At 39.8% G+C, this 13,483-nt stretch overlaps 1 protein-coding gene across 1 annotated transcript in view; it reads left to right on the top strand.

Annotated features, from left to right (window-relative positions):
• The window catches only part of LOC126092655 (phospholipase A1), a 358,751-nt gene extending 355,718 nt beyond the window's left edge, over window positions 1–3,033 (top strand). Inside the window, exon 6 of the mRNA XM_049908377.1 lies at window positions 1,342–3,033. Coding sequence (XP_049764334.1) covers window positions 1,342–1,399 — 58 coding nt within the window. The 3' untranslated portion in view covers window positions 1,400–3,033. The remainder of the gene's footprint in view (window positions 1–1,341) is intronic.
• Window positions 3,034–13,483: the final 10,450 nt, after the last annotated feature.

The raw sequence follows: 13,483 nt of genomic DNA, 5'->3' as shown, positions 1-13,483 counted from the left end.
TCGCTTTCTGTGAGCTGCCTCTTTCCTTGTTAAGTTCAACAGAATAGAAGAGTTGTTTCACAAAGTAAAATATAAAGTGCAAAAAAAAAAAAACAGCCACACTTTCCTCATTGTCTGGACCTTACATGTCACCAGGCTATAGTGTGCTTCTCATAGGAAGGTGTGTCTCTGCAGAGGCAGAAAGAGTGAGGGGGGAGGGGAGGGGGAAGGAGGGAGTGAGACAGAAACAAGGAGGGTATCAGTTGTTGTATACACTCTCAACAACATTTGGCTATTTTTTTAAATTCACAAAAATAAGAACTGAAATTTTACAGTATATGAACTTTAAGTATTTATAAATAATATTTTCACATGAAAAGCTAATATGACATAGCTATACACACTTGCAAAAATTAGTTCTTTTCGCATTTCACATCATATAAAATACTGTAGACAAAAACTTATGTTGGCTTAGCAACAAAAATTTCAGAAGTAGATCAGAGTTATTTGAAAAATGAAGAGATTTGGTACAAGGAAACCTTGGTCTCCACAGATCCATTACAGAGTTAATCTTAATGTTACCAGAGTAACTGTATTCTTCTGAGAGTGGGAGCACAACCTTTCAAATTACTAGTATGGAATATAATACTATTACATTGTTTTGGCACTGGCATTTAACATTAGTTCTGTAATGCCGAATCAACCATGAAACTATTTAATTTGAGGCTCACCATTATGTTATTAAAGTAAGGAATAAATATAAATCTAAGTCAGTGTCTTTTTGACTGAAAATTAAGAACAGTACAGTGTTTCTACATTGCCATCTGGACAATATCTTAATGTAGGTGATTTGTGTTGGTCTGTCTTCAAACTTTATGTGCTGCAGTCACAGATTTAAATCTATGGATGACTGCAGAACCTACTTGACAAATTTAATGAAGTGTTTGTGTTGTTTGGGATGTTTATGGGGTGATGAGAATGAAGAAAGAGAAATCTTCTTCTTGGAATACATCCTCCTCCTCCAGGAAAGTGCCAACTTAGCTGCCAATGGACAGATTACATCAATGTCTCCCACTAAGTGATCCAAAACATGTTAGCAGACCAGGCAAAAATTGTTCACTAATTTGCAACTGACAAGAATGAGAGAACAGGAACAACCCATATCACATGTTAGTGTAATGTTATGTTACAAAATGGAGCCCTAAACTCATGAATGAAATGCATAGTAGTTAAACGTGCAGAAAATTTACTTGTCTGTAACTCTTGTAAATTGGTGAATTAAAAATTCTAGAATATGTAAATTGATATATGGATGTTTCCAATATGTTTATAAAAACTACAGTTTCTCAATTCTCTTTTCAGTGTGACGGGCACCTACTGTGTGAGTATCACACATGGAAGGGACTGCAAATTTGACTGAGTGTGATGCAGTCCTTAGCATTGTTTTACAATGAAATGTGAAGGCAGCAGCATCAACTGTTTGTTGGAGGAGACCACATCTGCTTATGCCAGATGCCCAGTAAATGATTGTAGTTATTCAGTTTAGTCTGCTGACTCAGTAAAATGCAGATTTTCGATGTTGCTCATAACAGCTGTTCAGTGGTGGCAACATCTTGAAAATCTCTTTTGTCACCTAAGTACTGGACCAAGATCAAAAGAACTTTCCAGTTAACTATGTATTAAAATGTGCATAGAAACATTTTCTGGTTAACATTAGCAGTAATCATCAAAAATTGTAAAACAAGTTGTCACTGCTTACCAGAGTTCTAGCCCAGTTCAGTGGACACCCTCCATTGATGAAAATATCTTCAACTTTAATGAAGAAGATATGGAATAGACAGTGTCTTTCATTCATATTTAAAATGTGTATGTTTAGCCAAGTTCTTCACTTGAGTCATCCTGTGAAAAGGATCACAGTATTACCTTGCCACTATATACCTTTTGTATCATAATATTTTCACCGCATGTATTTAAATGGTAATGGAAGCCCTTTAAGTAACAACTAATTATATCTAATCAATCAAAATACAATTTTAACTTAACTAATTATTGTAAATTCACTCAGTGCCACATTTGGTTAAAAATAAAGTGTTTTCACTAAAGTCAAAATTAAAAGGTGTACACTCAAAATGTCAGTTGATTTTATTGTATTAATGAAAGTGAATTACTCAAACTTGCCTCTTGTCTAAGATCACAGATGTGTATTCCAACAAATAAAAATGAAACATTGTTGAAATTATAAAGTTTGATAAATTATGTTACATTAAAACTAAACAAACAAAAGAAATTAATTTAAAGTAGATTTATTTTCAACAAACAGATCTCATTTGTATACTTTTCATAGCTGTACAGTTTGGTAATATTATACAATCCATTACTGTAATTTGAGAAAGAAAAACTATAACATAAGTAATTATGTATTTATCATGTTAAGGAAAAATAAGTGTAGATATGACTAAGGAGAATTATTTGTTGAAGTGTCATGGATGACATTTTAGGTTCGATTCAGTTTATGTTCTTCACTACTTCCGACACATTTGCTGATTTGAAAGATGCTAACTTGTTTCATGTGCAGGAACTCATCAACATATTGCACAACTTGGCTGGAGTGCTAACAAGAACTGGAGTTTGGTGTCTTAGGTGTGGTTGCTGTAATGAAGTTCCTGTTTTTTCTACCTCTTAAGTTATATGCCTGAAGGTGTTTCATTACATGACAATTAAGGGAATTGGCCTCATTGCCAAGAGAGTATATCATAATTTACTGCATTCTCATTGTTTCCTGCACTGTGTGTATTACAGTACTATTATAAAAAAAGAATGAGTTTTATAAATGAAGTATGAGATCTAGGTGTGCTCGGTGTGTATGAATATTAAATTATTCGTGTTGATATGCTGAAATAAAATGTACTCCATCAGATTAATGTCTTTCTAAATGCCCAAAGATACTTTAGTTTCAATGTTGTGATTCTGATCTTCTGTGAAGTGTAAGATTATGTGTGCTACATAAATGTTATGCTCTGTTGATGTTTTCTTATATCTAAATATTCTATATAAAAAATAATAGACAGATACTAAAAGTAAATGTAATTAATCTAAATAAATGTAAGAAAACTTGAAAATTTTTCTCGCTTGTATATTTCTTATGCTATTATGGCAAACCCTGCAATGCCTCACGTAGGGCATTATCTATGTAGTGGAGGAAAGAGTTTATAAACTTAAAAGATTGTACCTTGGGAATGGAGCTAAACACATCTCCTTAAGATTTGATCACATCTATTCCTTTTATATTTCAGTGAGATACCATAGATTAACTGTCTATTGCTGATGACATAATTTTTTTTTTATTATGGGTTCAACATGGAATGCTTTCCATGTGTTCTCTCCCTTGGCATACAGGATGTCTGATGATAGTCTAAGGATTGAAACTGGTTGCACAGATTCAGGATATAAACTATCATGTTTTTAAGTACTTAAAAAATGTGGGCATCATATTCACACAATATGTTAAGGATAACACAAAAAATTATAATTCTGAAACAAGAAAATGAACAAATAAGAAAACCATATTGGAGATCAACAAAAACCAAAAGCTAACGAATTAAGGATGATTGCAGTTTAGCATCATCAGAAAAAGGGATGTACTCAGTGGGTAGCAGAGCAGGGGAGCTGCCTACTACCTCAAGAAGAAAGTACTTATAAATTGAACTTGCATCCTACTGCGTCAAATAGACAGACATATCAGTTCATTATGTCTGAAAAAAAGTCAGACCATAAAATGAGTACTGAATTCTAAGAAATGTACCAAGAGCTACTTGTCATGAAAACTCACAAATATTTCGTCATTTAACACAAAATTAACACGAACTACCTCTACCACACCCTCTGCTCCCACCCTAACACAGATCCTGAGATCCAGGCTACACTTAGGATCAGAAGCTGAGCTCAAACTTAAAGGGAATAAGGATTGGAGAAACCACAGCTATGAATCAGCCTAGCCTCTTAAACAATTTCAGGAAATGAGAATATTTAAAGCAGGATGGCGAGAGGAGGATTTGAATCCCAGTTCTCCTTAATACAAAGCAATTTCTTAACCACTGGATGACCTCTCCCTGCAGGTATTGTTATCCTGATGTACATCTAAATGGTTTATTCAACAAACCCTGTAACCTCCCCACTATATGTGTTTCTGTCTGGAATTTATCCCAACTGTACCTCCCACTCTATAAAAATCTACATATTACAAAAACTACATATGCACAAACTCATATCCAACTTAAACTCGAGTGCTAACCTCTGACTAAACAGCACTTAATTTGAACTAAACTGTAACTGGTCTGAATGTAACTTGCCTCTATATTAAAGCTGCAACTGAAATAAAGCATTTAATTATCTGGCCCTAATCAAAATTTCCACGTACCTCAAATCTTGACAACATTTGGGCAGATTTCTCAAAATCATAGCAGCAAACAACAAACAGGTAGAGGCTAAACGAGATCTAAATTTTTAAATAAATATTCAAACTGTTGCATACCACATTGTGCAATGTGGTAGTGCGTAATGATAAACAGTGGGATGGGGAAAGCAACTATTCCCAAGAAATGATATTCCAAAACAACGATCTTAAAAGTGAAGAATATATTCAAAAAGGCAGAGTAAAGCTTCACGTGACCTTCACACTCAACATTGATCTGAATAATACTATGTCTACATCTACATCTACATCTACATGGATACTCTGCAAATCACATTTAAGTGCCTGGTAGATGGTTCATCGAACCACCTTCACAAGTTCACAATAACTCTCTATTATTCCAATCTCGTACAGCGCGCGGAAGAAAACGAACGGCTATATCTTTCTTTGCGACCTACGATTTTCCTAATTTTTATATGATGATCGTTTCTCTCTATGTAGATCGGCGTCAACAAAATATTTTCGTATTCGGAGGAGAAAATGGGTGATTGAAATTTCATGAAAAGATTCGGTCGCAACGAGAAATGCCTTTGTTTTAATGATATCCACCCCAATCCTGTATCATTTCAGTGGCACTCTCTCGCCTATTTCGCGATAATACAAAACGTGCTGCCCTTATTTGAACTTTCTTTATATACTCCGTCAATCCTATCCGGTAAGGATCCCACACTGCGCAACGGTATTCTAAAAGAGGATGGACAAGTGAAATGTATGCAGTCTCCTTAGTAGATATGTTACATTTTCTAATTGTTCTGCCAATAAAGCGCAGTCTTTGGTTAGCCTTCCCCACAACAATTTCTGTGTGGTCCTTCCAATTTAAGTTGTTCGTAATTGTAATTCCTAGGTATTTAGTTGAATTTACGACTTTTAGATTTGAATGATTTATTGTGTAACCGAAGTTTGACGAATTCCATTCAGTGCTCATGTCGATGACCTCACACTTTTCTTTATTTATGGTCGAGTGCCAGTTTTTGCACCATGCAGATATCTTTCCTAAATCGTTTTGCAATTTGTTTTGATCTTCTGATGACGTTACTAGTCTGCAAACAACGTAAGACGGCTGCTAAGATTGTCTCCTAAATTGTTCATATACACTACTGGCCATTAAAATTGCTACACCAAGAAGAAATGCAGATGATGAACGGGTATTCTTTGGACAAATATATTATACTAGAACTGACATGTGATTACATTTTCACGTAATTTGGGTGCATAGATCCAGAGAAATCAGTACCCAGAACAACCACCTCTGGCCGTAATAACGGCATTGATACGCCTGGGCATTGAGTCAAACAGAGCTTGGATGGCGTGTACAGGTACAGCTGCCCATGCAGCTTCAACACGATACCACAGTTCATCAAGAGTAGTGACTGGCGTATTGTGACGAGCCAGTTGCTCGGCCACCATTGACCAGACGTTTTCAATTGGTGAGAGATCTGGAGAATGTACTGGCCAGGGCAGCAATCGAACATTTTCTGTATCCAGAAAGACCAGGAACAGGACTTGCAACATGCGGTCGTGCATTATCCTGCTGAAATGTAGTGTTTCGCAGGGATCGAATGAAGGGTAGGCCGCGCGGGATTAGCCGAGCGGTCTATGGGCGTTGCAGTCATGGACTGTGCGGCTGGTCGCGGCGGAGGTTCGAGTCCTCCCTCGGGCATGGGTGTGTGTGTTTGTCCTTAGGATAATTTAGGTTATGTAGTGTGTAAGATTAGTGACTGATCACCTTAGCAGTTACGTTCCATAAGATTTAACACATTTTTTTGAAGGGTAGAGCCATGGGTCGTAACACATCTGAAATGTAACGTCCACTGTTCAAAGTGCCGTCAATGCGAACAAGAGGTGACCTAGACGTGTAACCAATGGCACTCCATACCATCACGCCGGGTGATACGCCAGTATGGCGATGACGAATACACCCTTCCAATGTGCATTAACCGCGATGTTGCCAAACACGGATGCGACCATCATGATGCTGTAAGCAGAACCTGAATTCATACGAAAAAATGACGTTTTGCCATTCGTGCACCCAGGTTCGTTGTTGAGTACACCATCGCAGGCACTCCTGTCTGTGATGCAGCGTCGAGGGTAACCGCAGCCATGGTCTCCGAGCTGATAGTCCATGCTGCTGCAAACATTGTCGAACTGTTCGTGCAGATGGTTGTTGTCTTGCAAACGACCCCATCTGTTGACTCAGGGATCGAGACGTGGCTGTACGATCCGTTACAGCCATGCGGATAAGATGCCTGTCGTCTCGACTGCTAGTGATACGAGGCCATTGGGATCCAGCACGGGGTTCCGTATTACCCTCCTGAACTCACCGATTCCATATTCTGCTAACAGTCATTGTATCTCGACCAACGCGAGCAGCAATGTCACGATACGATAAACCGCAATAGCGATAGGTTACAATCCAACATTTAACAAAGACGAAAACGTGATGGTACGCATTTCTCCTCCTTACACGAGGCATCACAACAACGTTTCACCAGGCAACGCCGGTCAACTGCTGTTTGTGTGTGAGAAATCGGTTGGAAACTTTCCTCATGTCAGCACGTTGTAGGTGTCGCCACCGGTGCCAACCGTGTGTGAATGCTCTGAAAAGCTAATCATTTTCATATCACAGCATCTTCTTACTGTCGGTTAAATTTTGCGTCTGTAGCACGTCATCTTCGTGATGTAGCAATTTTAATGGCCAGTAGTGTAGATAAGGAGCAGCAAAGGACCTGTAACACTATCTCGGGGAACGCCACAAATCACTTGTTTTACTCAATGACTTTCCGTGAGTTACTACGAACTTCGCTGACAGGAAATAACGAATCCAGTCACATAACTGAGACGATATTTCATGGGTAGCGTCTTTGATTCATAATCAAAACGTCTTCGGTCCCGGGTTCGATCCCCGCCACTGCCTAAATTTTGATAAATAATCAGCATTGGCGGCCTAAGACTTCCGGCATAAGAAGTCAGCCTCATTCTGCCAACGGCCTTGTCAATGAGGGCGGAGGAGCGGATAGAGGTTCAGGGCACTCTCTTGTCCTAAAGGCGGAAGAATCAGCAATGATCAACGACATCAGGATACAGAAGGCAATGGAAACCACTACATTAAAGACACGTAATGTGTATCCACAGGATATGTGGCCTGTAATTGATGAAGTGTCATGATGATCTCTCCATTGGCAAAAGATTACGAAATAGTCCCCCATTCGGATCTCCGGGGGGGGGGGGGGGGGGGGGACTGCCAAGGGGGAGGTTACCATGAGAAAAAGATTGAATAATCAACGAAAGGATAACGTTCTACGAGTCGGGGCGTGGAATGTCAGAAGCTTGAACGTGGTAGGGAAACTAGAAAATCTGAAAAGGGAAATGCAAAGGCTCAATCTAGATATAGTAGGGGTCAGTGAAGTGAAGTGGAAGGAAGACAAGGATTTCTGGTCAGATGAGTATCGGGTAATATAAACAGCAGCAGAAAATGGTATAACAGGTGTAGGATTCGTTATGAATAGAAAGGTAGGGCAGAGGGTGTGTTACTGTGAACAGTTCAGTGACCCAGTTGTTCTAATCAGAATCGACAGCAGACCAACACCGACAACGATAGTTCAGGTATACATGACGACGTCGCAAGCTGAAGATGAACAGATAGGGAAAGTGTATGAGGATATTGAAAGGGTAATGCAGTATGTAAATGGGGACGAAAATCTAATAGTCATGGGCGACTGGAATGCAGTTGTAGGGGAAGGAGTAGAAGAAAAGGTTACAGGAGAATATGGGCTTGGGACAAGGAATGAAAGAGGAGAAAGACTAATTGAGTTCTGTAACAAGTTTCAGCTAGTAATAGCGAATACCCTGTTCAAGAATCACAAGAGGAGGAGGTATACTTGGAAAAGGCCGGGAGATACGGGAAGCTTTCAATTAGATTACATCATGGTCAGACAGAGATTCCGAAATCAGATACTGGATTGTAAGGCGTACCCAGGAGCAGATATAGACTCAGATCACAATATAGTAGTGATGAAGAGTAGGCTGAAGTTCAAGACATTAGTCAGGAAGAATCAATACGCAAAGAAATGGGATACGGAAGTACTAAGGAATGACGAGATACGTTTGAAGTTCTCTAACGCTATAGATACAGCAATAAGGAATAGCGCAGTAGGCAGTACAGTTGAAGAAGAATGGACATCTCTAAAAAGGGCCATCACAGAAGTTGGGAAGGAAAACATAGGTACAAAGAAGGTAGCTGCGAAGAAACCATGGGTAACAGAAGAAATACTTCAGTTGATTGATGAAAGGAGGAAGTACAAACATGTTCCGGGAAAATCAGGAATGCAGATATACAGGTCGCTGAGGAATGAAATAAATAGGAAGTGCAGGGAAGCTAAGACGAAATGGCTGCAGGAAAAATGTGAAGACATCGAAAACGATATGATTGTCGGAAGGACAGACTCAGCATACAGGAAAGTCAAAACAACCTTTGGTGACATCAAAAGCAACGGTCGTAACATTAAGAGTGCAACGGGAATTCCACTGTTAAATGCAGAGGAGAGAGCACATAGGTGGAAAGAATACATTGAAAGCCTCTATGAGGGTGAAGATTTGTCTGATGTGATAGAAGAAGAAACAGGAGTCGATTTAGAAGAGATAGGGAATCCTATGAAATGAAATGAAAGAGGAAGCCGTCTGGTAGAATTTTGCGCAGAGCATAACTTAATCATAGCTAACACTTGGTTTAAGAATCATGAAAGAAGGTTGTATACATGGAAGAACGCTGGAGACACTAAAAGGTATCAGATAGATTATATAATGGTAAGACAGAGATTTAGGAACCAGGTTTTAAATTGTAAGACATTTCCAGGGGCAGATGTGGACTCTGACCACAATCTATTGGTTATGAACCGTAGATTAAAACTGAAGGAACTGCAAAAAGGTGGGAGGTGGGACCTAGGTAAACTGAAAGAACCAGAGGTTGTAGAGAGCTTCAGGGACAGCATAAGGGAACAGTTGACAGGAATGGGGGAAAGAAATACAGTAGAAGAAGAATGGGTAGCTTTGAGGGATGAAGTAGTGAAGGCAGCAGAGGAACAAGTAGGTAAAAAGACGAGGGCTGGTAGAAATCCCTGGGTAACAGAAGATATACTGAATTTAATTGATGAAAGGAGAAAATATAAAAATGCAGTAAATGAAGCAGGCAAAAATGAGATCGACAGGAAGTGCAAAATGGCTAAGCAGGGACGGCTAGAGGACAAATGTAAGGATGTAGAGGGTTATCTCACGAGGGGTAAGATAGATACTGCGTATAGGAAAATTAAAGAGACCTTTGGAGACAAGAGAACAACTTGTATGAATATCAAGAGCTCAGATGGAAACCCAGTTCTAAGCAAAGAAGGGAAAGCAGAAAGGTGGAAGGAGTATATAGAGGGTCTATACAAGGGCGATGTACTTGAGGACAATGTTATGGAAATGGAAGAGGATGTAGATGAAGATGAAATGGGAGATACGATACTGCGTGAAGAGTTTGACAGAGCACTGAAAGACCTGAGTCGAAACAAGGCCCCCGGAGTAGACAACATTCCATTAGAACTACTGACAGCCTTGGGAGAGCCAGTCCTGACAAAACTCTACCACCTGGTGACAAAGATGTATGAGACAGGCGAAATACCCTCAGACTTCAAGAAGAATATAATAATTCCAATCCCAAAGAAAGCAGGTGTTGACAGATGTGAAAATTACCGAACTATCAGTTTAATAAGTCACAGCTGCAAAATACTAACGCGAATTATTTACAGACGAATGGAAAAACTGATAGAAGCTGACCTCGGGGAAGATCAGTTTGGATCCCGTAGAAATGTTGGAACACGTGAGGCAATACTGACCCTACGACTCATCTTAGAAGAAAGATTAAGGAAAGGCAAGCCTACGTTTCTAGCATTTGTAGACTTAGAGAAAGCTTTTGACAATGTTGATTGGAATACTCTCTTTCAAATTCTGAAGGTGGCAGGGGTAAAATACAGGGAGCGAAAGGCTATTTACAATTTGTACAGAAACCAAATGGCAGTTATAAGTGTCGAGGAACATGAAAGGGAAGCAGTGGTTGGGAAGGGAGTGAGACAGGGTTGTAGCCTATCTCCGATGTTATTCAATCTGTATATTGAGCAAGCAATAAAGGAAACAAAAGAAAAGTTCGGAGTAGGAATTAAAATCCATGGAGAAGAAATAAAAACTTTGAGGTTCGCCGATGACATTGTAATTCTGTCAGAGACAGCAAAGGACTTGGAAGAGCAGTTGAACGGAATGGACAGTGTCATGAATGGAGGGTATAAGATGAACATCAACAAAAGCAAAACTAGGATAATGGAATGTAGTCTAATTAAGTCAGGTGATGCTGAGGGAATTAGATTAGGAAGTGAGACAAAGTAGTAAAGGAGTTTTGCTATTTGGGGAGCAAAATAACTGATGATGGTCGAAGTAGAGAGGATATAAAATGTAGACTGGCAATGGCAAGGAAAGGTTTCTGAAGAAGAGAAATTTGTTAACATCGAGTGTAGATTTAAGTGTCAGGAAGTCGTTTCTGAAAGTATTTGTATGGAGTGTAGCCATGTATGGAAGTGAAACGTGGACGATAAATTGTTTAGACAAGAAGAGAATAGAAGCTTTCGAAATGTGGTGCTACAGAAGAATGCTGAAGATTAGATGGGTAGATCACATAACTAATGAGGAAGTATTGAATAGAATTGGGGAGAAGAGGAGCTTGTGGCACAACTTGACTAGAAGAAGGGATCGGTTGGTAGGACATGTTCTGAGACATCGAGGGATCACCAATTTAGTATTGGAGGGCAGTGTGGAGGGTAAAAATCGTAGAGGGAGACCAAGAGATGAATACACTAAGCAGATTCAGAAGGATGTAGGCTGCAGTAGGTACTGGGAGATGAAGAAGCTTGCACAGGACAGAGTAGCATGGAGAGCTGCATCAAACCAGTCTCAGGACTGAAGACCACAACAACAAACAACAGGGGATCCAGTATTAGAATCGGAATTTAAGAGAGCTTTGGAGGACTTACGGTCAAATAAGGCAGAAGGGATAGATAACATTCCATCAGAATTTCTAAAATCATTGGGGGAAGTGGCAACAAAACGACTATTCACGTTGGTGTGTAGAATATATGAGTTTGGCGATATACCATCTGACTTTCGGAAAAGCATCATCCACACAATTCCGAAGACGGCAAGAGCTGACAAGTGCGAGAATTATCGCACAATCAGCTTAACAGCTCACGCATCGAAGCTGCTTACAAGAATAATATACAGAAGAATGGAAATGAAAATTGAGAATGCGCTAGGTGACGATCAGTTTGGCTTTAGGAAAAGTAAAGGGACGAGAGAGGCAATTCTGACGTTACGGCTAATAATGGAAGCAAGGCTAAAGAAAAATCAAGACACTTGAAAGGGTCCTGTAGCCACCTTTCATTGCCAACTCTCGTAGTGGTCAAGTCGGCAAAGAGGTTTCCGCTACTTGGGAGAAATCCACCTGCGTTAGGTTGGTGGCGGAAATGGCATCCTGGGGTTTTCCGGTCCACGCGGAGCGTGGAAGAGGCTGGAGAAGCGGGAGGCAGTCTGCCGCCGGTACGGGAAGCGTACACAGCTGTGCTCCAGTTGAAGAAGGGTGAGTTGGACTGACCGCGTGGCGCGTTGTCACATAGAGAGGGGAGCTTTTAGCTTTTGGTCTCGAATTTCGTCTTATAAAGATTTACTTGCTGGGTTGCAGCAGAGAATGCAAGGCTTTTGTAGACTTTCAGTTTGATTCCCAATGCAGTCTTGACTTTGATCCGTGAGAGGAACGCAGCACGAAGGAGTTGCATATGTTGAAGTGCCCTCGGTTCAGTGTGAGTGTTTATGTGCCTACAACTGTGTGTGTATGCTTCTAATCTTTTCCGGATCTTGGTAATTTTTGTGTATTTGTGAATTTTCTTTGTCTCATGTGATTAAAATTTGGCCACGGTCCATAGAAATTGTCTTCGCGGACCGAGTGGGCACGCGAGTCTGTTATGAAACGTATAGTATTTCACAAGCAATTGTACATAGCATGCAACAGCAGTCTATAGATGCACTACATCAATGTTTTAAGGAATAAATAATTTTGCCTTCAATCTTATCTTGTGTACCGATGTTACGTCGCCGTTACCTTCGCCATTTACCTCGTAGTTTTCCTTGTTGGCCCACCTATAGTGTTTCCATGTGCACAGGTGTAGTGATTAGTGTCCCTTTTTTTATCTGAAGCAAATGCTCTGGAATAGATCGTGTTTTCACGAATCTTGCTGCAGGCAGCACTTACGCATGGTGTTCACGCCCTTTTACTTTACTCAATATTTGATTCACGGGAAGAATGCCTGGATCATATTAATAACTACATCCCATTCTTTATCAATGACTTTACAATGAATGTTCTTTTGTGAGTTTTTCTTATTAATAAATTAAGTAATTTTCCGACTCAGTGCTACCTCTTCTTTGTTGTGTGGCTAGAGTTGGTGGCGACCCTATCTTTTATATTGATTCCAGTGTCAAGTAGCATTTTCTTATTCAAAGTGCGCGTGGTTCTTTTAGCTATCAGGAAACATTCAAAGGGCGCTTCATGCTTCTTGCACATAGCGTCCTTATATTCACGCTACTTTTATTCGCGCTACTTACACACTTTCATAGGATTTGTCGACCTGGAAAAAGCGTTCGACAATATAAAATTGTGCAAGTTGTTCGAGATTCTGAAAAAAGTAGGGGTAAGCTATAGGGAGAGACGGGTCATATACAATATGTACAACAACTAAGAGGGAATAATAAGAGTGGACGATCAAGAACGAAGTGCTCGTATTAAGAAGGGCGTAAGACAAGGCTGTAGCCTTTCGCCCCTACTCTTCAATCTGTACATCGAGGAAGCAATGATGGAAATAAAAGAAAGGTTCAGGAGTGGAATTAAAATACAAGGTGAAAGGATATCAATGATACGATTCGCTGATGACATTGCTATCCTGAGTGAACGTGAAGAAG

Source organism: Schistocerca cancellata, chromosome 7 (assembly GCF_023864275.1).
Source record: "Schistocerca cancellata isolate TAMUIC-IGC-003103 chromosome 7, iqSchCanc2.1, whole genome shotgun sequence".
NCBI classification, from domain to species: Eukaryota; Metazoa; Arthropoda; class Insecta; order Orthoptera; family Acrididae; genus Schistocerca; species Schistocerca cancellata.
This window is presented reverse-complemented; position numbering and strand designations above follow the sequence as displayed.